General features: G+C 39.1%; 1 protein-coding gene across 2 annotated transcripts in view; it reads left to right on the top strand.

Moving 5' to 3' along the window:
• The window catches only part of CDH8 (cadherin 8), a 401,377-nt gene that overhangs the window by 222,458 nt on the left and 155,781 nt on the right, over positions 1 to 23,138 (top strand). For both annotated transcript variants that reach the window (XM_055552030.1, XM_055552031.1), the window contains exons 6-8: positions 11,218 to 11,385; positions 15,092 to 15,279; positions 19,312 to 19,565. In XM_055552030.1, coding sequence (XP_055408005.1) covers positions 11,218 to 11,385; positions 15,092 to 15,279; positions 19,312 to 19,565 — 610 coding nt within the window. The remainder of the gene's footprint in view (positions 1 to 11,217; positions 11,386 to 15,091; positions 15,280 to 19,311; positions 19,566 to 23,138) is intronic.

The following is a 23,138-nucleotide window of genomic DNA, read 5'->3' as shown; positions in this document are numbered from 1 at the left end:
AATTATGGCTTAAGGAAAGAATAGTGCCATCATGTTCTTCACAGAAATAATTTCACTTGATTGAGGAGTCCCAGAAAGTGTTTTCATTTAGGGGAAAAGAAATTTCACCTTAATTCTAAATAGGAATAATTGCAAGGATTTCAGTGTAACTCAGAATTGGCATTTTAAGTAGCATCAGTTATTGGCTAGCCAGTGTGTTGATGTTATAAATGGTGGTCTGTGACAACTATTTAATAGGGGAATCTGGGAGCTACAGAAGTGACAGTCCATACACTAAACTCAGTATGCACACTGTATATAAAAATATGGAGATGGGGTATCATTGTTAATTCACTTACAACTGTTTCATATGTTATTCCATATGGATATGGAGAGAGCCATGGCTGTGATCCACATAGTGGGGAAGTTTTAAAGTTGTAGTTATTTAGTAAAAGAATATTCTGCATTATAAGACAGGAAATGCACATGTAAGGAAGCAATTTGTACACATTGAGATACTGGAATGATTTTCAATGGTCTGATTTAAGGCTTTCAAGCCCACTGTTCTCTAGAACAATTTCCAAACACAAATGGGAAGGGTTGTGTACTATAGAGGTTAATATATAAAATCTATATGGAAGAAGCTATGTCTGTCAAACAGATTCATGTTAAGATGCTATGCTTGCATAGGAGGAGACTGTTGGATAAGTAGCTTACTAGCACTATATGGAGACTTTTAATTATTTTTTTTCAAGGGAGAGTGTATTATTAATAATTCATAAGACTCTACAGGCCAAGATTTGGATCCTGGCTCAGCCACAGTCTGTGACCTTGCCCATGACCTTTCTAGTTGCTGGACCACATTCAAATCCCTAATATTTATGTGTTAATACATCTTATAATTCTGGCAAATGAACTAAGTTTTCCTATGGATTACTGTAGGAAAATTTAGCTGCCATAGCTGTCCATTTCCCAGGAGAAGTAAATAACAATGCAACTTCATAAATAGAAAAACTAAAGCATTGTTGATGAGGCATATAGATCAAAAGAATTTTTTCATGAATTCATCCTTAACTAATTCAATTCTTGAAGTATTCCTAATATACACAGCTCATCAGCATCACATTTTTGAATAATCATGGGATTATCTGAAATATTAGAACAGTGCAGTGCAAATTTATACTGAGACATTTAATAAATAACTAACAATGTCAATTATGAAATGGGTACAGATCTAAAGAAATTATGAGAACTCCTGGCTTATTTAATTTGCAAAATACACCCACCTCGCTTATGTTCTGGAAGTGCTATGCCCTTACTCTGGCAAACCAGCACCACATTAAGAAGTGGTGGGCTCTGGGCAAGGTTCAGAGTAGCCCTCGAGTCTCCCTTGAACCCTAAAGGCAGCAAGACATTCAAACTTGGGTTTGAATCTTGATAGTCTCCCCGACTTAGTGGCTCTGTAACTTTATAACTGTTTCTCAACATCTCTGGTCACAGATACATGACAATTATTAATATTTGTAAAGTTGTAATATTTGTCAAAATGAATTTGGGTGCAAATCTTGTAAAGATGTCTTTGCAAAAAATATAATTTGCGTTAGTTACATGAAAGTTACTAGTGAGGCATTATCATTTTGAAGTTGATGAGAGATGTTCTAGTACCACTGCTGAATGTAATCTTTGTTTCTAATCTTTAAAATAACAGGTTTACTTTATTATTACCATTGAATTAATATCTAAAGTTTACTTAATGCATGTATATGTGTATATTTATAAAATGTAAATATATATGAATATGCATACCTCTGAGTGTAATATGTATACATTTATTGAAAATATATTTTTACATATATCTCTATGTGTCTGTATCTATAGATCTATGTCTATTGCACTAAGTAAAGCATTTGACATTTTACCTCTCTATAATAATATCAACCTAAACTCTTATTTGGCAATTAATAACATTTTACACATGAGATTGATGAGCTGAAGGAAATTTCAGTGACCTGCCCAAAATCACATGGCTGGTAATCCTCCTAGTGAAATAAATTCTCATCTCTATAATCCCAGAGCCTATTGTCTAACAAACATAATCCTCTACTTTGTATTACTGAGTGCTGGGAAGTTTGGGGGTGAACCTCCAATTCCTTCACAAAACACATGAAGTTACCTTCATTTATATTCTTTGCCAAATTATTATAAGCACTTATATAAGTATAAGAATAATCATGGCATACTTTATTTTTTAAATAAAATTTGAAAATTGTTAGAAGTGTTTTGTGTTGCTACAGAATTTTTTACAATACCTGCTTAATATTTTACACATTTGATCTCAACAATCTTAACCACTAAGTTAGTTTTACATATTTAAATCACTTGCCTATTTAAAAATACTATACATAAAAGTGAACATCTTAATCTAAAAACTTGAGGAGTTAGAAGAAAGGAAATATATAATTTCCTTGGAATATATTTTTAATTTAAAAAAATACCAGGTCAAAATATCTAAACAAGTTTTTAATTCCTGATACATTAAACCCATTAGCTTTCTAGTATATTTTGCAGAAGCACCAGAAATATGTGAGAATCATTTCTCCAAATCCTGACCATTCTGTCTACATATCTATCGATCTGCCTATCCGCCTATCACCTATCTAATTCCTAAGTTATTGGTCACAAGGAGAGTAAACGCAGGTTTTTCTGAGCTGTATAGAGGATAAACACTTTTCTAGTGTCTTACTTTCTCTTTTGTATATCTGTGCAGGTTTGGCATTACTGAAGTTATTGTATCAAAGCTACTGTTCTATGACAGGGTAGGCATCTATTGAAGGGTCTCTGGTTGTATACACTTCACCCCTCATAACTGGCAGCATGTGGTACAAATTCCATAGGTAGTGGAAAGTATGGGTACAGTGTATGACCCCCCCCCCGAAAAAGAATTGATCCCTGATGAATTTGTCCCACTTAACCTCATAATTGAAAGACACTTTTTCACAGCTCATAAGATGATAATTGCACGTTATATTGGCAAGAGTTTGGGGGAATAACAAAGCTAGTGGTTTCATAACTAGGATAATGTGTTCAACAAGTCTTATTCAAATGGGAGTTTAGCACAGAATTTTATATCAACTGCAATCTTTGAGCAGCACAATCTGGGAGACCCGCAAAGAGTGAATTACAGTAATCAGCCTTCAAAATGACAAAGGAGTTAATCAGCATCTCCGTGCCTTTCTCATGAAGCCTCTCAATCTGGTGATATCACAGAAATTATAAAAGGAAATCTTCGTGACGGGTACAAAATGCTTCTCAAATGATAACACCAAAGACAATGGAAAGAAAAAAAAAAGACTCAAGCTTTAAATTTTTGAGATGACTGAATTCTAATCAGAAGTACTCCCTGAATGATGAGACCATAAGGAACAGCTGTTTAGTACTTGGGAAGAACTTAGGCCAGGCAAGGATTTAAATTCTTCAACTTCTGCACTAGGGAAATCTCCGTTTGACTGAATAGAGTTAAGATAAAAACTACATCTTTTAAATATGAAAGAATCAAGCACATCAGTCTATTCACAGTAGGGTCGTGAATGCCAGCTTCAGAACAAGATGATTCCCTCTTTTCCATGTTAATCCTCCTGCTGGCATTCACCTCCAATCTTGTATCTTCCCAACCCCACTCCCAGGGCCAGGTTCAAAATCTCCGTTGAATTCAATTCACAGAGAATGGACTATTCTCATTAATTGAATTTTCTGATGAGATTAGATTTTCACAATGGAGTTCCAGGGAAGCACTTGCAGAATGTGTTAGCATTCCTGTTTCTGAGTCAACTCTACAGTTAATGTGATCAAGGGTCCAGCAGGCCAGGGTATCAAATGCAGATCATTCTACTCCAAATGTCAGAGCCTCCCATTTTCAAGGGAAAGGAAACGTATTCCAGGAAGTTCTGTGATTTTTCCCAAGGGTAACAAGTCAAGGCATCTAAGTCTAAACCCTAGAGCTATGTATGCCTCAGCTGGAAATTTACAAAAGGCAAAGACAAAAGTTTTAACCATTTGTATTGTATCAACTCCAAGTCATATGCTGAAGTTACCATGCTTAGAACAACTAAATCTATTTTCTTTTTTGTGAGGTTACTTACCAAATGCTTACATTAAGGAGTTTTACTAATAATGTGAAGCAGAAAGCATACTACTGAAGAAAACATACACTTGCCAAAAAAAAAAAAAAAATTGATTGAAAACTCTAATTTGTTGCCAATATGATGTAATGGAAGTTTAAGGATAGTATTTAAGCTTGTGAACACATCACTGGGCACTGAACATTCGGGAGTGGAAGTACATGGGGAGACATGGACACTACTTTTGCTTGATCACTACTTTGAAAAAGAGGAACACAATCTATGTTTTGGGTGAAAGGAAGGAATTTAACATGAGTACCATTCAAAGGTATTTAAATTTTGGCAAAAGGGATCTCTTCTCTGCCTTCTTAACAATCACAGTTGAAAATGGATAAAAATGCCATTTAATTAATTGAGGATTGTAGTCCAGCAGCGGCCACAGGATTGGAAAATGTCAGTTTTCATTCCAATCCCCAAGAAGGGCAATGGCAAAGAATGTTCATACTACCGCACAATTGCACTCATCTCACATGATAGCAAAGTAATGCTCTAAACTCTCCAAGCCAGGCTTCAACAGTACATGAATTGTGAACTTCCAGATGTTCAAGCTGGATTTAGAAAAGGCAGAGGAACCAGAGATCAAATTGCCAACATGCATTGGATCATCAAAAAAGCAAGAGAGTTCCAGAAAAACATCTATTTCTGTTTTATTGATTATGCCTAAACTTTTGACGGTGTAGATCAAAACAAAGTGTGGAAAATTCTGAAAAAGATGGGGATACCAGAACACCTTACCTGTCTCCTGAGAAATCTATATGCAGGTCAAGAAGCAACAGTTAGAACTAGACATGGAAAAACAGACTGGTTCCAAATTGGGAAAGAAGTACATCAAAGTTGTATATTATCATGCTGCTTATTTAACTTATATGCCCAGTACATCATGCGAAATGCCAAGCTGGATGAAGCACAAACTAGAATCAAGATTGCCTGGAGAAATATCAATAACCTCAGATACGCAGATGACACCACCCTTATGGCAGAAAATGAACTACTACAGAGCCTCTTGATGGAAAGTGAAAGAGGAGAGTGAAAAAGCTGGCTTAAAAGTCAACATTCAGAAAACTAAGATCAAGGAATCTGGTCCCATTGCTTCATGGCAAATAGATGGGGAAACAGTGGAAACAGCGAGAAACTTTATTTTCTTGGGCTTCAAAATCACTGCAGATAGTGACTGCAGCCATGAAATTAAAAATGCTTGCTCCCTGGAAGAAAAGCTATGTCCAACTTAGACAGCATATTAAAAAGCAGAGACATTACTTTGCTGACAAAGGTCCATCTAGTCAAACCTATGGTTTTTCCAGTAGTCATATATAAATGTGAGAGTTGGACTATAAAGAAAGCTGAGTGCCAAAGAATTGATGCTTCTGAACTGTGGTGTTGGAGAAGACTCTTGAGAGTCCTTGGACTGCAAGGAGATCAAACCAGTCCATCCTAAAGGAAATCAGTCCTGAATATTCACTGGATGGACTGAGGCCAAAGTTGAAACTCCAATATTTTGGCCACCTAATGCAAAGAAATGACTCATTGGAAAAAACCCTGATGTTGGGAAAGATTGAAGACAGGAGAAGGGGATCACAGAGGATGAGAAGTTTGGATCACATCTCTGACTCGATAGACATGAGTTTGAGCAAGCTCCAGGAGTTGGTGATGGACAGGGAGGCCTGGTGTGCTGCAGTCCATGGGGTTGCAAATAGTAGAACATGACTGAGCAACTGAACTGCACTGTAGTTACTTTTAGTCTTCACATTTCCAAATTTCTGACTTCTCAAATGGGAGAGGAAAAATCACTTATGACTATATTTTTTTGTTCTGTGTTTAGTGATTTTTTTTACAAAATATTTATTTACCTTATTTGTTTATTTATTTAGTTGTGCTGAGTCTTAGTTGTGGCATACAGGATCTTTAGTTGCAGCATGCAAACTCTTAACTGAGGCACAAGGAATCTGGTTCCCTCACTAGAGATTGAACTTGGGCCTCCCTGCAATGGGAGCGGGGAGTCTTAGCAACTGGACCACCAGGAAAGACCCTGATGATATTTAATACCAAGCAGTTTTTAAAGTATAGAAGTCCTCTCTCTTGTCCACAAAAGAAATAGCTTAAAGCTACTAATACTTGGGAGAATAGATGCACCAAAGCAAATAGTTCAGGGGAGAAGTAGTAGAAGGAAGAAACATTTATGACAGTTTGTGAGCTTCTATTGTAGAAGGTACTTTTTCTTTCAACATCTTGCTTTATCTATGCACCTGGAATGATCTGCCTTTTGAATAGGAATAGGAAAAATTAAGTAACATGTATAGATATGCCCCAACACAAGGAGAAAAATAGAAGGACCCAAGACACTTGTGGTTTTTCTTATCCTTGTGTCTTTATGGCCACAAAGTAGCAGAAGAAATGTTCCAGAAATTCTGTCTTGGATTTTCTAATGAGCTGCTGCTAGTCGTAAGGTTGAGACTGGAGGCAGTAGGCTCAGGCAAAACAAAGCCTGTTCATTACACTGTTTATACCGAAGCCAATTAAGTGTGTGGCAGGCCCTAAGGACACTGGAGACACTCCCTGCTTACCTTAACACATCAAGAAATCTGCTCCCAATGTCGTACAAGAAAAGAAGGTGTGAAAACTCCCAGGTGTGCAGCCTCCCAGATGGGTCATCCTGAGCAACTGACTTAACTGAATAGCTGTTCTCATGTTACAGATAAGGAAACAAACACTTGTCTTGCTGTCTCAAGGAGCAGTCCTTTGGATGGCAATTTATAATTACACTGATGTACTTTTGACCTGTAGATGTCTGTAAGAATGACATGGTGGAAACATGTTTGGCACTTGGCTAAAGAACAGGATCTTAACTGTATTTTTTAGGGCCTGATATGAGTCAGGTGTTTCAGGAGAGTTGAGTGAGGGAAGTACTGAGAAAAGTGTGGGCTGATTGAGAGCTATCAAGGGGTAGGGAGACCCCCAGGGCCAGCAGCAGAAGTGCTAATGTCATTCCTAGATCTGAAGGGTTGAGGGAAGGAAGCTGCTCATGGACACTAGAGTTTTGCTCTGAAAACTCCCCAAGATAACTGTAGATGCCCAAGCATGTGATTGAGGTACTGCGTGATCTAGAACCTCACCCTTCTCCAGTCTCCATATCTCCTTGGGTAATGTATCTTGGTGGAGTCCAACACGAAGCCAGCAAGTAAGTGCATCCATTCCATAGTGGTCACTCTCCCATGCCAAGAACAAGTGGACAGTGCTGGAGAGTGGATCTGGAAGAGCAGCTGGGGATTGTTCAGCATGCTAACCACTATTCAGAAAAGCTTTAAATAGATGTTGTTTGGTGTGTATGTGTTAACCCCAATCTCCCAATTCATCCCCCTTCTTCCTCCCTGCTGTGTCCGCTCATTTGTTCTCTACATCTGTGTCTCTATTTGTGTTTCACATTAAGATCATCTATACCTTTTTTCCTAGATTCCATGACAGTCTCTGGGTCCAGATATGACTAACTAGTGAGGACCTAATGTGTAGCACAGGGAGCTCTACTCAATGCTCTGTGATGACTTAATGGGAAGGAAATCCAAAAGAGAGGAGATGTATGTATATGTGTAGCTGATTCACTTTGCAGTACAGCAGAAACTAACACAACATTGGGAAACAATCATACTCCAATAAAAACTGATTAAAAGAATAAATTCTGATTAGGAATCCAAAGGGTGAAGGAAAACTGCTGTTTGACAACAACTTATATGATTTCTCTCTCATAGTCTTCAGTTCAGTTCTGTTCAGTCACTCAGTCGTGTCTGACTCTTTGCGACCCCATGAACTGCAGCACGCCAGGCCTCCCTGTCCATCACCAACTCCTGGAGTTCACCCAAACTCATGTCCATTGAGTCGGTGATGCCATCCGGCCATCTCATCCCCTGTCGTCCCCTTCTCTTCCTGCCCCCAATCCCTCCCAGCATCAGAGTCTTTTCCAATGAGTCAACTCTTCGCATGAGGTGGCCAAAGTACTAGAGTTTCAGTTTTAGCATCATTCCTTCCAAAGAAATCCCAGGGCTGATCGCCTTCAGAATGGACTGGTTGGATCTCCTTGCAGTCCAAGGGACTCTCAAGAGTCTTCTCCAACACCACAGTTCAAAATCATAAATTCTTAGGCGCTCAGCTTTCTTCACAGTCCAACTCTCACATTCATACCCGGAAAAACCATAGCCTCGACTAGACGGACCTTTGTTGGCAAAGTAATGTCTCTGCTTTTCAATATGCTATCTAGTTTGGTCATAACTTTCCTTCCAAGGAGTAAGCGTCTTTTAATTTCATGGCTGCAATCACGATCTGCAGCTATGAGTCTTAGAATCCCCTTAATGGATAGCTGATTCTTATTTCCATTTAACAGGACAGGTGATCCCGGGAGTTTACTAAATTGTTCATGGTCACAAAGCTAGTAAGTGTGAGGGTAATGTGAGAAACCGAACTTGCTTCACTTCAGTAGGAGAGAGCATTTATAAGGGACCTCTAACTTGTCAATAGATGCACATCATAGATAGTATGAAGCTGTATACCTTGATGGTGGAGGACATCAACGTTTCTCTAATAAGTGGAAACCCAGGGAACCCTTCTTGTCCCATTAAAGCAAGGCCATCCATCATGATGCTTCACTCACATTCTGATACAACTCAAAGACACTGACCTAGGTATGCTAAAATCAACTGAGCATCAAAACTGTTTTAATTCCAGGTGTCTGAGAGACATCACAGTTTTTAAAAAAAATTATTCTCTAATGATATATTTTTTTAAATGATGAGGATAATATACACTGATCTTCTCAGTCTCTGAGAGAGTTGTAAACATTCTTTCATTGGAGTAACCTGAGAGGATTAATGTGTAGATCTCAATCCATCAACTTCTTTGAAAAAAGTTGCTGTCTTCCTTGAGGAATTATATCACTTTTCTCTGATTAGTGGAAACTATACATCACATTCCAAAGTCGAGTGGTTGGCTTTAATTCATGATGACTTTAAACTGTGATGGTACCTAAACCTTACAAGCTACAAGTTACTCCTGTAACTATCATGGGAGTAAAACCATTTTATAATTCTTCTTACTGGAATTGGTCCCAGACTCAGGATATTCTGAGTCGTGTAAATATGCATCCCTAGCAGAGTAGCCACATTGGCATCTTCTCATGCTAATGATAAGGTTCTCTTATTGTTGTTCTTACTATCTTTTGCCTAGATGTTTATTTTCTCCTCAGAAATGCCTCACAGTGATCCAAATTGGAATGGTTGCTGTATTTCTAATTTTTCTCCTTTCAGTTTTTGTTCATAAACATAAAGGTATGACTTATTGAATTATTAATATATTAAGATATGGTCAAGTCCTAAAACGATTTTTCATAATGAAAGATATTATGTTACTATCCATATTTCCAAATAGGCAGGGCTGTCCAGTTGAGTGCTCCCTAAATGGGCAACTCTGATATAAAGGTGGTTTCAAGGTCAAATAAAGTGCAGAAGAACTCACATCTTTTTCCAGAGCTTGCTCATTGCCTGAATGGATTAGATTTCCCTGGACACTCTTGTTCCTCAGCTGCTACTTGAATGATTCAGGGACTTGAACTTCTTGCAAACCTTTTACAGATAGATGATTTAATTAAGAGCTTATGAATCCAGAAAAACAGAATTACAACTTCAGACATCCTTACCTTGAATTGAACATATATAATGTCCCTGAGGTTAGAAGTGAGAGACAAATTGTCTTTAATTCAGAGATTTTTTTTCACTTGGTCCTGAGAGGTAACTTATTTACTCAACAGGAATATTCTGAGCTAGTCACAAACATTTTTATCATGGGCCTTTAGCAATATGGCAGCAGGGGATCTTATGACCAAGTTAAGTTAAAGTGTAGGACATAGAAAAATAGCAATTTCCATTAATATGGGAATGCCTGTGTTACTCATTGTACATTAATTAATGAAGAATTATACAGCTGTGAGAAGTAATGAGTTGAGCCTCTAACCATTGACAAGATCGCAAAAATATCCATTGTGTGAAAAAAGAAAGCCTCAGAACAATGACTATACTGTGATCACATTTGTGGTTAAATGTTCATATGTACATTTGCACATTTGTATGCATATATATGTGAAAATGTACATATCAAAATGCTAGCAATATTTATCTATGAAAAGAGGTATGAGGGTAGAGAGAGGGCAAAATAAAGATTTTTCAAAATAACTTCAGGAGTACCTACACTGATCTTTGAATCTTTAACAAGAATATTAAACGACTAGTGAAATATACTGAGAAGCAGAAAGATAAAACTCTGAAAATATATCAGAAAAAAATACTTCACATTTTAGAACTGATACTACATCATTTACATGATTTTGTGTTTACCCCCTTTTCTATTTTCTCTATCTTACTGTTTCTATAAAACATTTATTACTTTTACAATAGTCATGATGTAACTAAAAAATTAAAATATAAATGTAGTTGAACAATGCCTGGACTTAGACACTTGCCTATATTAATTCTGATTGGCATTTTATTCATCTGAGTTGATTCTCATAATGCATTTATTTCTTTCATGTCTGATGTATTTGTGAGCCTTAGAATAATTTATCTTTGACCTCGGAGCCTTCCAGCTATTTGTGTATTTACTTCTCTTGTAGGGGAATTGGAGTCTGTGATAAATTGAAGGATTCTTTCACTTCCAGGGTTTTCCTGGGTAGATGAATCTATGTTATGATTTATACTTTAATTTGGTAGGCAAGAGTATGCCATTCAACTTACTTTCTAATGTATAATTTTATAAGTTCTTTTTTATACATTATAAAATGTACTTTTGCAAGTAATCCACTAATGTCTATGACTACAGTCTTTCTCAGTGTTGGCATCAGAGATGCACACCAGCTAAATGTCAAAAGAAAACAGAAAATTATCTGAGTGGGGATCTGTGGTATATGCATTTCTGCATGTGTACATGAGTATGTGCACATGTGTGTGTGTGTGTGTGTGTGTGTGATTCACACATTCATTTTTGAATGAGCTGTCTGAAAGTCATTCTCCCATTTTCTTCCCCTCAGCAATTATAAAAACTGCCCTTCCCAATATGGACAGAGAAGCCAAGGAGGAGTACCTGGTCGTTATTCAAGCCAAAGACATGGGGGGACACTCGGGGGGCCTGTCTGGCACCACAACGCTTACAGTGACCCTCACTGACGTGAACGACAATCCTCCAAAATTTGCCCAGAGTAAGTGAATTCCCTATGTTGCATGAGCATCTCTGTATGATGTTTTCATTTGACTCTATGAAAACTAGATTCAATGAAAAATCTAATTTTCAGTCATTTGAAAAACTGATAGCAATCACTGAGTGCCTCTGACATGCAAGGTAGAATAAATCCATGTATATAGGAAACTACCCATGCTATCATTTGGAGCCTAGATATATCCTCACTTTACAGATTTCAAAGCATATATAAGAACATTTTTGAATATTAATCATAAAGTAAATATCACAGCTGAGTATTAGAACCAGCAAGCCTGGATGCAAAGATTTGTGCTTATTTCTCTAGTCCAGGGTATGTCCTGTGAAGAAAACTGGAGAGAATGATTGAAACGCACCTCAGGTATTGCTCTATCAATAGTCCCACTTGTTCTATAAAAGAAACTAAATCTCTAGAGCCTGAGGTGGAGAAGGCAGATATACAGTACCCTTGCTGCAAAATATACACTCCTCCTTCCAGTGGCTGGCGGGACATCGATAATCACCGACTCGCCCAGTGCCTGTGAAAGCTGTGCTCGGCCTCCTAAACCTCGCAATGGCAATTGAGGCAGCCACCATCAGTGAATCAGGAAGATGGTCATTATTTGCCAACTTTCCTGTACTCTCATAGAAACCTTTCCTTCTGTGCATTTTGGCAAGGGATCTTCTATTAGAGAGATGATTTAGGAAGGGCTTTCTGACATGAGAGTCTTAAATTGAGAGAAATGAATGATGAGTAGGAATTGGGAACAAGGTGAAACCATGAAAGGGAGGATGGACATTGCAACTGGAGGAAATGGATGCCCAAAAGTCCTGTGAAGAAGGGTATATGGCCCTGAATGAGAATTGAAAAAATTCCACTACAGCTGGAGTGCAGTCTGGAGAGCTGGGTTAGGCAGGGAGTCAGTCATCCTTGGACCTGTAGGCCATTTTAAGTACCATGATCTTTATCCTAATATCACTGCTGCTGCTAAGTCACTTCAGTCGTGTCTGACTGTGCAACCCCATAGACGGCGGCCCACCAGGCACCCCCGTCCCTGGGATTCTCCAGGCAAGTACACTGGAGTGGGTTGCCATTTCCTTCTCCAATACATGAAAGTGAAAAGTGAAAGTAAAGACCCTCAGCGACCCCATGGACTGCAGCCTTCCAGGCTCCTTCCTCCTAATATCGCTAGGAAGTCATTAAAATATTTTAAGTTGTAGGTTGAATAATAGGATTTGATTTTAAGGAAATCAGATAAAATGGAATCTGGCCTTCTTCCAGGGTCTTTTCCACACTGCAGCCAGGTAAAGGATGCTAGAAATCATTCACATAAAAGGTGATGAAAGCCCTGGCAAGCAGGGTCGATCGTGTGGGAATGGAGAGAAGTGATAGATGTTTGAGGGCTAATGGTAACAACAATCTAAGGGGAGACTGCACTTTCAGTCGAGGATGCAAGTTACCCTCTTCCTGACATGAGAGATCAGCTGCCTGCTGGTGCTCTTTGCTGGGATAGGAAATACTTTAGGAAAACCACGGTTTTTGAAGAGAGAGAGAGAGAGAAAAGCCAGAGGAGGGAGAAGGAGAGTGAGAGAGGGAGAGACAGAGATGGGGCTTGGAAATGACACATTTGAGGTGCTTTGGAAAAATTCTCTGCAAAAATGCCAAGGTAGAAAGAACCAGAAATACTGAATTTCATTAAGCATTTGAGAATATCCACATCTGGCCATTCATAAATCAGACAACAATGCAACCCTTTTAAGCCGAAATGACAGAAATTAAAAACGCTGTCTCTTGCATCTTTCCCCCAATTCTTTTATTCTCTTTTCAGTTGCCATTATAGTTAATACACTAGCATGCAACTCCTCTTTCTCAGAAAATTATTGTTTCAATTGCACAGCAGCCTATGAGTTTCACAAGTGTTTCCTCTCTTAGAAGTAATAATGATTAACTATGATCACACTGAAAGGGATGATGAGAGTAGGAAGAATAACAGTGGATAATGAAACGTGTCACTGGCTCGATTTCTCAAAGCCTCCTGTTGCAGGGCTGGCAGTAAGGTGAGGCCCCTTGCAGTCTTATTTACCTAATAAGCACATCTTGAGGAATCATCACAAGACCTTACCTGAAATATAAAGTTGGAAGGAAATGGAATCATTACTGATTATGGGGGGAGTGGGAGACTTGTGCTTGACATGATGGTTTTTGGTGCCTACCTTGTGAAAAAACTGTTATGTTCCCTAGTCCCATAATATTATGATTTTGAGGCACTTTGATTCCATCGTTAGATAAAAGTGTGCTACTGCCATTAGAAAATTTTTCCCTCATAAGAAGTTATCCTTATATACTGGGTACAATGAGCCCTTAGTTTATCCAAGGGACTCAATGATTGAGTTCAAAATAGACTCAGGTAATGTTCTCTAGATTTAATTTTTCCTTTCGGGTTTATGGTCCATTGAACGTTTATTTCCCCTTGTTCTCGTTACATGGGGACTACAACTTCCTGGTTGTCTGGATTTGGATTCCCCAGAAACAGGCACTGAGACAAGAATTTGATTATAAGTGGTTTATCTTGGAGATGATCCCAAGAAAGGCCAGTTTGGAAGTGAGAATGTGAGGGAGAGGAGGCCAGAAAGCCAATGCTGTGTATTCTCAAGCCAGCTACCACTGAAGAAACTGGAGCTTCATCCCCCTGGGGATACCCTGGCACCCTGTAAATAAATAAAAGGAAAGAACAAGCTTAAGATTATCCTGCCAGAGAGGTGATGGAGCCAGGGATTTTATATAGTAAGTTGTGTGAGTCTTTGAGGGGTATTGATTTTCTGAGAGTTCTAGCCTGACATGCAATGGGCAACATGGGTTCTGAAGGCCAAAGGAAACCCTCAGAAGTTGGCTGTTGGCTAGAGGATATGAGTGACTGAAGTGGTAACTACCAGAGTTTAGGGCTTGGGGTACCAGCAGCTTCCCCTACACCAGTGAGAGCGAGTGGCACCGGTGCAACAGCCAAAGTGGTCTGAATAAAAAAAGAACTGATATAACTAATTAGACACATTGTCCTGCCTCCCCCTAGGAGAAGGGATACACACTGTAATTGTATTTTTGCCTAGAGAGTTTTGAAGGTAGGATTTTTGGTCTTCAGAGCAAGGAGTACTTTAGTAACAAGAGGAGTGTTTCATGTGTCTGAACAGCTTGCTGCAGGGCATAGCAGAAGCTTGGTAATTGGATTTTATCAAAAATGGTCTACAAGTCTGTAAATATAAAGATAACTTCAAAAGTGACTTTCAGTGTGTTACACATTACATCTATCTGTGCCGAAATTAGCTTAATATTTTATGTTGGGCAACAATGAATATCCCCAAGGGCAGCCAATGTGATTATACAGCAAATGGGAAACAACATTCACACAGACTCACTAATATCCTGATATAACTCCGCTCCAAATATGTACTTGGTAAACATATGGTTGAGTAAGTCCCATAACTCAGAAGAGTTTCAAAGAAAGATCGCTGCTTTTTCTGGGAACTATTTGTCTCTGACTCATGTAAAACGTTGTATGTTCCACAGTGAAAAGGATGTTTTTGCTTTTCCCATCACTGTGTTGGTCACATCTGTACACAGGTACCTCGAACAAGAAAGGTGCCCAGTAAGTATTTGCTCAATGAATGAATGAATGGAACATAAGCAGTGCTCAGGGTCTCTCTTCTTTCCTAAGGTCTGTATCACTTCTCGGTACCAGAAGATGTGGTTCTTGGCACTGCCATAGGAAGGGTGAAGGCCAATGATCAGGATATTGGTGAAAATGCACAGTCATCATATGACATCATTGATGGAGATGGAACAGCACTCTTTGAGATCACTTCTGATGCCCAGGCCCAGGATGGCATTATAAGACTGAGAAAGGTAAGCTCAGGAAGGTTTTGCTCATCTTCAAAATATTAATACCTCTTTGAAACGTGAACATTGAAGATGGTGGTGGTTGGGTGGACTTCCTGATATAATCTTAGAAGGGAAGGAGATTTGGCTTCTTTAGCTATGAAAAAGTAAGAGTCCTGGGACCTCCCTCATGTTCTAGTGGCTACGATTCCATGCTCTTAATGCAGGGAGCCGAGGTTAGATCCCTGGTCAGGAAACTAGATCCTACATGCCGCAACCCACACCCCACATGCCACAACCAAGACCAGGCATAGTCAAATAAATGAATAATAAATAATGTTGGAAGAAATAAGAAGAAAAAGTAAGAGTCCTTTCTCACATCCTATCTCTTGGTCCTACTTTATATTTCAGCTAAAGCTCAGTAAGCAGTGACCATGGTGGTGCTAGCCTGCCATCTCATCCATCATTTCTCTCCTGTCTGTGTCTCAGTGTTTTTCCATGAGTTGCAGGAACTTGCTCAGTTCTTGTCCAGAGCCTCCAGCTATCTAGGAAAGTCAACACTGAAGGCAGCCTTCAAGCAATAAAGGACAAAGACTTGTGGACAGTTTTCTTGGAAGAAATTATCCTGAGGCAGATTGTCTGTGGCTCCTCAGAGGTTTTTCAGTTGGTGGGGGTGGGGGGGGGGAGGGGGATCCTCATTAGCCCACAAAAGTGGCAAATTCAATGCCTGTTCTATAGAACTCGGCCCCCCCATTTCTGTATTCCTGCTTCTTCAGTTCAGTTCAGTTCAGTTGCTCAGTCGTGTCCAACCCCAAGAATCGCAGCATGCCAGGCCTCCCTGTCCATCACCAACTCCCAGAGTTCACTCAGACTCATGTCCATCGAGTCGGTGATGCCATCCAGCCATCTCATCCTCTGTCATCCCCTTCTCCTCCTGCCCCCAATCCCTCCCAGCATCAGAGTCTTTTCCAATGAGTCAACTCTTCGCATGAGGAGGCCAAAGTACTGGAGCTTCAGCTTTAGCATCATTCCTTCCAAAGAACACCCAGAGCTGATCTCCTTCAGAATGGACTGGTTGGATCTCCTTGCAGTCCAAGGGACTCTCAAGAGTCTTCTCCAACACCACAGTTCAAAAGCATCAATTCCTCGCTCAGCTTTCTTCACAGTCCAACTCTTGGAATAGTTCTAAAACATGCATTGAAGGTTCCTAGGTCTTCACTGCAATCTCTGCTTTTAGAGAAACTCAAAGACAGACAAACTAGTCAGCCTGTTATTCTGGCTCGTTCTGGCCCTGAAAGGACAGGGCCCACCTGGCTAACATAAGATATTCCAAATTGTGATCAAATGTCCAAGCAATGAGGTCAGTGAAGCTCAGCTTTGTTTTGTTCCTGGGTGTGGGGATGGACTTCTCAGGTGGTGTTAGTGGTAAAGAACCCACCTGCCAATATAGGAGATGTAAGACATACGGGTTTTATTTCTGGGTTGGGAGGATCCCCTGGAGGAGGGCATGGCAACCCACTCCGGTATTCTTGCCTGGTGAATCCCATGGATAGAGGAGCCTGGTGGGCTACATCCATAGGGTCACAAAGAGTCAAACAGGACTGAAGCGACTTAGCATCCATGCACCTGGGGCTACCACTGAAGAAAGAAATATCTCCATAAATAGTACAAAGAATATATGGCAATCTGTGATTGCTTTTGCTCACAACCATTTGTGTGTATGTACATATGGTAAATATGAAAGATTCTGTACATTTTCCATATGTATTTCTCACCATGACAAGTTTATTGAAAAAAAAAATGTGTAGAGCACAGTTCAGTATTTTACGGACATGGGCATTTGCAAAGGAAAATGCCCCTTTATCCTCATAATGAGTATTTTGCTCAATATTGTACTGCATGTTTGTTGTGAAGTAGTAGAAATTAATTTTAAAACAGATTTGCTGATTCATGAATTGGAAGACGTATGATCAGTCACACTGTCGGGAGCCAGTAGTTCTGCCCTCTGTCTTGATCAGCAATATGTTGACATGAGTCCGAGCTTACTATCTGACTCTCTCTCATGTTACGCAGGGATCTGCTCCCCATGGTCATGCTCTTGAAGTCCCCCATTGGGGAGGTCTTGACAGTGAGAACCTGGAATTTTCTGGATATACTCTAAAATACAAAATCAAGTTTAAAAATCAATTTTGAGGAAAAAATTGGTTGCATCTATTTTAACTCTGCTGAGCAATGCTTTGTTTTGACCTGGATGGAGCTCAGTAGTAAAAGTTGCAAAGTATTTAAAAACTCATGTTTGAAATAGAGTACAGTATAATTATACTTGAGTCAATTATTGAATAACCCAGGGCCACATTTTCCTTGGTTAATGATTCCTAATGTCATTTTTATTGTTATTATTAACTGCTATTCTTTGTTACCATAAGGTGCTTTTATAAACTGAAGCAATTAGCCATTGGCTGTATTTTTATTCACCGCTATTCATAAACTTGGAAACATATTCTACACATCTCAACACCAAGAAACACATGCATTTTCCTCTGGAAAATGATGTCTGGAGTCATTTTCCCACAATGCATGGACCCTGTTTTTGGTCTGATAAAGTCCTAAGGACACGAGAATGTGTTTAGGTTGGGCTAAGATTTAGCAGAGCATAATATGCTATATTCAATGGCATTTATGAAGAATTTGAAATTACATAATTGTTACAGTTGGGGCTGTTGGAAAATTGTGAAAATGATGATGTTGAATCGTGTATTCATGGGTATGTATACATATGTGCTTAGAAATTTCAGAATGCACAGGATTGAGTATCTGCTTTATTAGAAAATATCTCTCAAGAAAAGTCCAGTCCAATTAGAAAAAAATTCAAATATAAAAATCAACACTATATATATATATATATATATATATATATATATATATATAAGCTTGTAGGAGAGTTCTGAAAGAATTCAGTAATGCTGCTTTGTGTTCAGACTTCTTTTAAAAAAAAATTTGCATCACAGATGTAAAGTTCAATTTCTTATAAGAAATTGCAGTGCAAGCCTAAATTATCTTTTTGAACCTTGACAGAAATACATCCTTGACATCTGAAGTATTATGCCCTGCTGAGAGAATTGGACAGCGAGGATTCTGACGCAGATGGGCTTTGGGTTGTTAAGGGGGCTGTGTTCTTTTACCTTCCTCTATTTACTTAGATCATTAAGTCTTTGGGGCTTTTAAGGCAGGAAGAATTAATAGGTCAGAAATATTTTCAGTAATGGTGCAATGAGGTAATTTCGTATTGCTTTTAAGTGGTTTGTAGAAGACACTGTAAGTCCTAGCTATCTATATATCTACTTGTCTCCCTCTTCCTTCCCTTAAATATAAAAATAGGTAGATATGTATCTGCATACATCTTTATATGCCCACCTGCTTCACAGCACAGAACTCATAATAGAGACCTTCTAAGAATGCCCTAAAAAAGAATAAACTTGATTTTAGCCATGATCAGCAAAGCAGTGATGCTCTAGAAGTGAAATAGGAAAACACTCTTTGTTGGGATTAGTGCTAAATTATGCTTTATAATGTCTCCATGGACTAAACAATGATTATTTCTCGTTCTTTACATTTCACACACTGTTGCAGAAATGATAAAAAATATTCTTCCCAGATAGAGATTGTGTTCGATGCTGCCTTATCTCCGACCAGCAGAGGCCCGATTAACTGACTGATTGGTATGCAGGTCACGCCATCACTAGGAAAATTTTATTATGACTCTGAAGTGAAATTTTGATGGCACGATTCATGACTGTGAATATTTTGTGAATTCCAAGTGAAATGAGCAAAACAAAACAAAACAGTAGGAGATTAGATTCACTGAGCTTGTATAATAAACAGATATCAATAAATGCCTGTAAAATTTACAGGTTGAATATGGGGGATAGGAGAGTGATCCCATTAAGACTCACAAATGGGCTTAAATGCACATAACGATCATCCATCAGTGTTATACTCATTTGTTCTCGCGGCTGTGGTCATTAGTGAGAAACATTCATCTTTGTCATTTCTTAACAGCCTCTGGATTTTGAGACCAAAAAATCCTATACACTGAAGGTAGAGGCGGCCAATGTCCACATTGACCCGCGTTTCAGCGGCAGGGGGCCCTTTAAAGACACGGCGACGGTCAAAATTGTCGTTGAAGATGCTGATGAGCCTCCCGTCTTCTCTTCACCCACTTACCTCCTGGAAGTGCATGAAAACGCTGCTCTCAACTCCGTGATTGGGCAGGTGACCGCTCGTGACCCCGACATCACCTCCAGTCCGATAAGGTATTTCTCTTTTAACAGGAAGATTCGCTATGACCTGTGACAAGCAAATCAGTACAAAATGTAATTATGTATGCAGTCCGTGTGGCTGCCTTTGAGACACTGTTCACATGGCCAAGGGATTTTGGTCAACATGCACCACGCTTGTGTCTATGGGTGTGTTGCATGCACACATGCCCACACACCTGGGAACAGCTATATATAATGCTCAGAGCCAGAAATGCTAAGATGAAGAAAGCTGTTTGGCTTTCAGAGAGCACAGTGAAAAGGCCAGATCACATGTATTTTGCAGTGCTTTTGGGTGGATCCTTTATATTATATTGTTTTTGCTTGTTGTGTATTTGTTTTCTAGCATCAGAAAAGGATTGCTATTTTCTTTTCTTTCTCCTTTGACAATCACATGGATTATGTATAAAAATTTAGAGGTGTAAGGTATTGTCTTGGAGTAGTAAGAGACCCCCATCTTATTTCTGTATTTGGGTTTGAAATTATCTTTTTATTACTAGATGCGCATTTCTTATTGGTCAGCATATCTGCATGGGTGCCTTTTAGACAAAAACCTTTCTCTGCTATTTCAAAAGTACCCTTTGTTTATACTTTCCCTGCTCAAAAATTTTCCCAAGATGAGAAATATAACCCTTCATTAAGGTTTTTGTTCTTTTTTTTAGAAATGAGGCTCAGTTCTGGGGTTTTTTTGTTGTTGAACTGTGTACATCTTTTCTCTTTTGCCAGTCACCCAAATGACGGTGCAGATGCTCAAGCTAAATAGCTTTCTTCCGAAAGAACACTGAAAATCTATAACTTGTCCACTGGTCTCCAAGGGTGAAGTGTTGGTTAATGATGTGTTTGAGTGTGGATTTCAAATATTTTCTGAGAAATGTTTGTTGAAAAAGAGAGAGAAAAAATATATAGAAGAATACAGTTTTAAAGAATTGTCCAGTTAATTTATGAGTTAGATGTCAGCTTATATGCAAGTCATTCAGTTTCTAAATTATGGGGACTTAGGGCAGATATTTTTCTAATTACTTCATTGAGAGAAACTCTAGATAGACAAATGGCTTTCTGAAAGCTATGTTTATTTAATTCTTGTTCCTATATTAAACTCCCAATACTCTTGAGGGTGCTGAAACTCTGAGGCTAGAGGTAAAACACATCAGCGTAGTCAATGCCCCGAATAATTTGTGTCTGGGCAAAAAAGAATTCTTTTCAGATCCAGAAAAGTTGTTTTTAGCACAAGCCATTTTGAAATTCAGGATGGGAGTGTATCTCATAAGGATACCAAAAAATGCTTTCTTCAAAAGAGCAACCTCTAAGAAGGTAAAACTCCATGTGGAGAATTGAGGAATGGTCAGTTGCCTATTCTCTGTTCTAAGGAACTCAACATGCTGTAGGCACACAGAATCCTCCCTATTTGTTAAGAGAACCGTACCTCTAAAAGGGGCAAGAATTGGATACCAGGGAAGAAAGAATCCAGAAAAATAAGTTTACATGGATGTCCATTTTCTGACTAAATGGTGAAGTTGTAAAATCACTTTATGTTGAAATTCTAATATAAATAGAGGCAATGATACTTGTTGAGTAAATGAATCTGCCCCATTTTCAACTGTTACCCCTTTTCTTCTGAAGGAACACAGAACTGAGCAGTTACCACTTCCTTCACATCTTTAAGCATAAGGGGCAGGATAATGGCAAGGGTAAACAAGATTGAACCGACCGAGAGACCGTGGACCAGCTTAGCCCTGCATTTGTCAAGATTTCTACTCCTGTCAGCAAAGACTCCATAGGGGGCCAGGAGCAAGCCAAGCGGAGGACCCTCAGGGAAAGTGGGGGTTCAGATATCAGAGGAGTCCCGGGTACACCCCAGACATGGAATCTGGAGTACCAGCAGGAACAAACTTCCTGTACTGAGACATGTTCTTCATCAGCTAGAGATGAAGTGTGAGGAACTTTTGGTACTGAAGTAATACTAACCTCAAATGGGCAGAAATGGGTAAAAATCTAGGTTTAGAGCTCCCCACGTTTTGTCATCTATCTTTTTACTTATGTAAAAATGGATATTTTTAGAGTCATTCCAGTTCACAAGGAATCCAGTGACTGTTATCACTGCAATTGATTGTTACGGCTATTGCTATTGTTTTTTATTACTGTCACTGGCATAAAAGGCAGGTGTATAAGAAGCTTGAGGCTGCTTAGCAACAACTGCCCAATTTGGAAGCATTTCATTTCCAGGAGAACTAAAGGGGACTTGGGGCCATGTTCCCAGGAAGAGATGGACACATAAAGTGCCATTTGAAGACACGGGCATATCTGTAGCTCTGGTAGATGGCAGGGGAGTGCTATTAATTGTTCCCTTGGGCATATGTGCCTGTATATGTGCAAATTCACTTCAGCCATTTCCAACTCTTTGCAGTCCCATGGACCATACCCGCCAGGCTCCTCTGTCCATGGGATTCGTTAGGCAAGAATTCTGGAGTGGATTGCCACTTCCTTCTCCAGGGGATCTTCCCAACCAAGGGACTGGACCCGCAACTCTTAAGTCTCCTGCATTGGTAGGCAGGTTCTTTAATATAGCACCACCTGGGAAGTCCAGGTGGCATATATGGCCCCACCCAAAGAAGGGGTGATCAGTGTTTCAAATCATTTCCAGCAGGATTTTGATGCATTATTCAGAAAGAGCGCCCCACCTGGTTCTGATTGGTGGTGCATTGGCTCCATGGGGTAAGAATGTAAGAATCACCAACTGCATTTTTTCAGTATCTGTTCTGCATTTTTGCAGTTATCCCCCCTCCCACCCTAGTCCCCCAGTTGGGTTGTGGAGAGTGGCCTTCCTCTTTCTATGCACAATTGGTTAATTTGTGTAGAAAATTAAATTTCCTGACTAGCCAGAGCAGTGCAGAGTTCCTTATACGTCTAGCAGACAGATTTAGAGCCATTTAACCTTTTAAAACAGGACTAGAGGACACAGATATTCAGGGAATTATCAAGTAACAAATAGTAAAGCATGATTGTCTCTTTAGGACTGTTGTATTTTATATACTAACAAGACTGTATCCATCTTTTAGGGGAATGTTTGCTTTGCTATCCAGCAAGAAATAGGCATTTATTGTGGCATTTGCCATGTTAAAACATGTAGTCATTAATTGGCTGGTCAGCTTCTTCTACGACTCTGCTTCTTTTGAGAGCTCACTGACAGGCTAAAAATATCAATGTATTTAAAAATTCTTATAACTAAACATGTATCTGTGTCTATAAACATGTCTGTATTTATATCTATGTTTGTATAATCACAGGGCAAACAAACAGTGACACAAAGACAAAACACAAAGGCAAAGTGACAAAAAAGGCAAAATCTCCCTTCCGGGAACATTAATTAAGCATATGCTACTTTCTTCATTAACATATGCATCTCAGTAATATAGAATATAGTTGTGTAAATTATTTAAAAGATGCCATGTCTTGAACAAATCGTTTCAAACCCTGTTAATGCTACTTCCCAGACAGATAGCTGGTCTCCGGAATTCTCTTTGAGACTCAGCTTCTTCCTTGGTATTCTGGGATAATATAATTTTCCTCAGA

The sequence above is a fragment of the Bubalus kerabau genome, chromosome 17 (genome assembly GCF_029407905.1).
Source record: "Bubalus kerabau isolate K-KA32 ecotype Philippines breed swamp buffalo chromosome 17, PCC_UOA_SB_1v2, whole genome shotgun sequence".
Lineage (NCBI taxonomy): Eukaryota > Metazoa > Chordata > Mammalia > Artiodactyla > Bovidae > Bubalus > Bubalus kerabau.
This window is presented reverse-complemented; position numbering and strand designations above follow the sequence as displayed.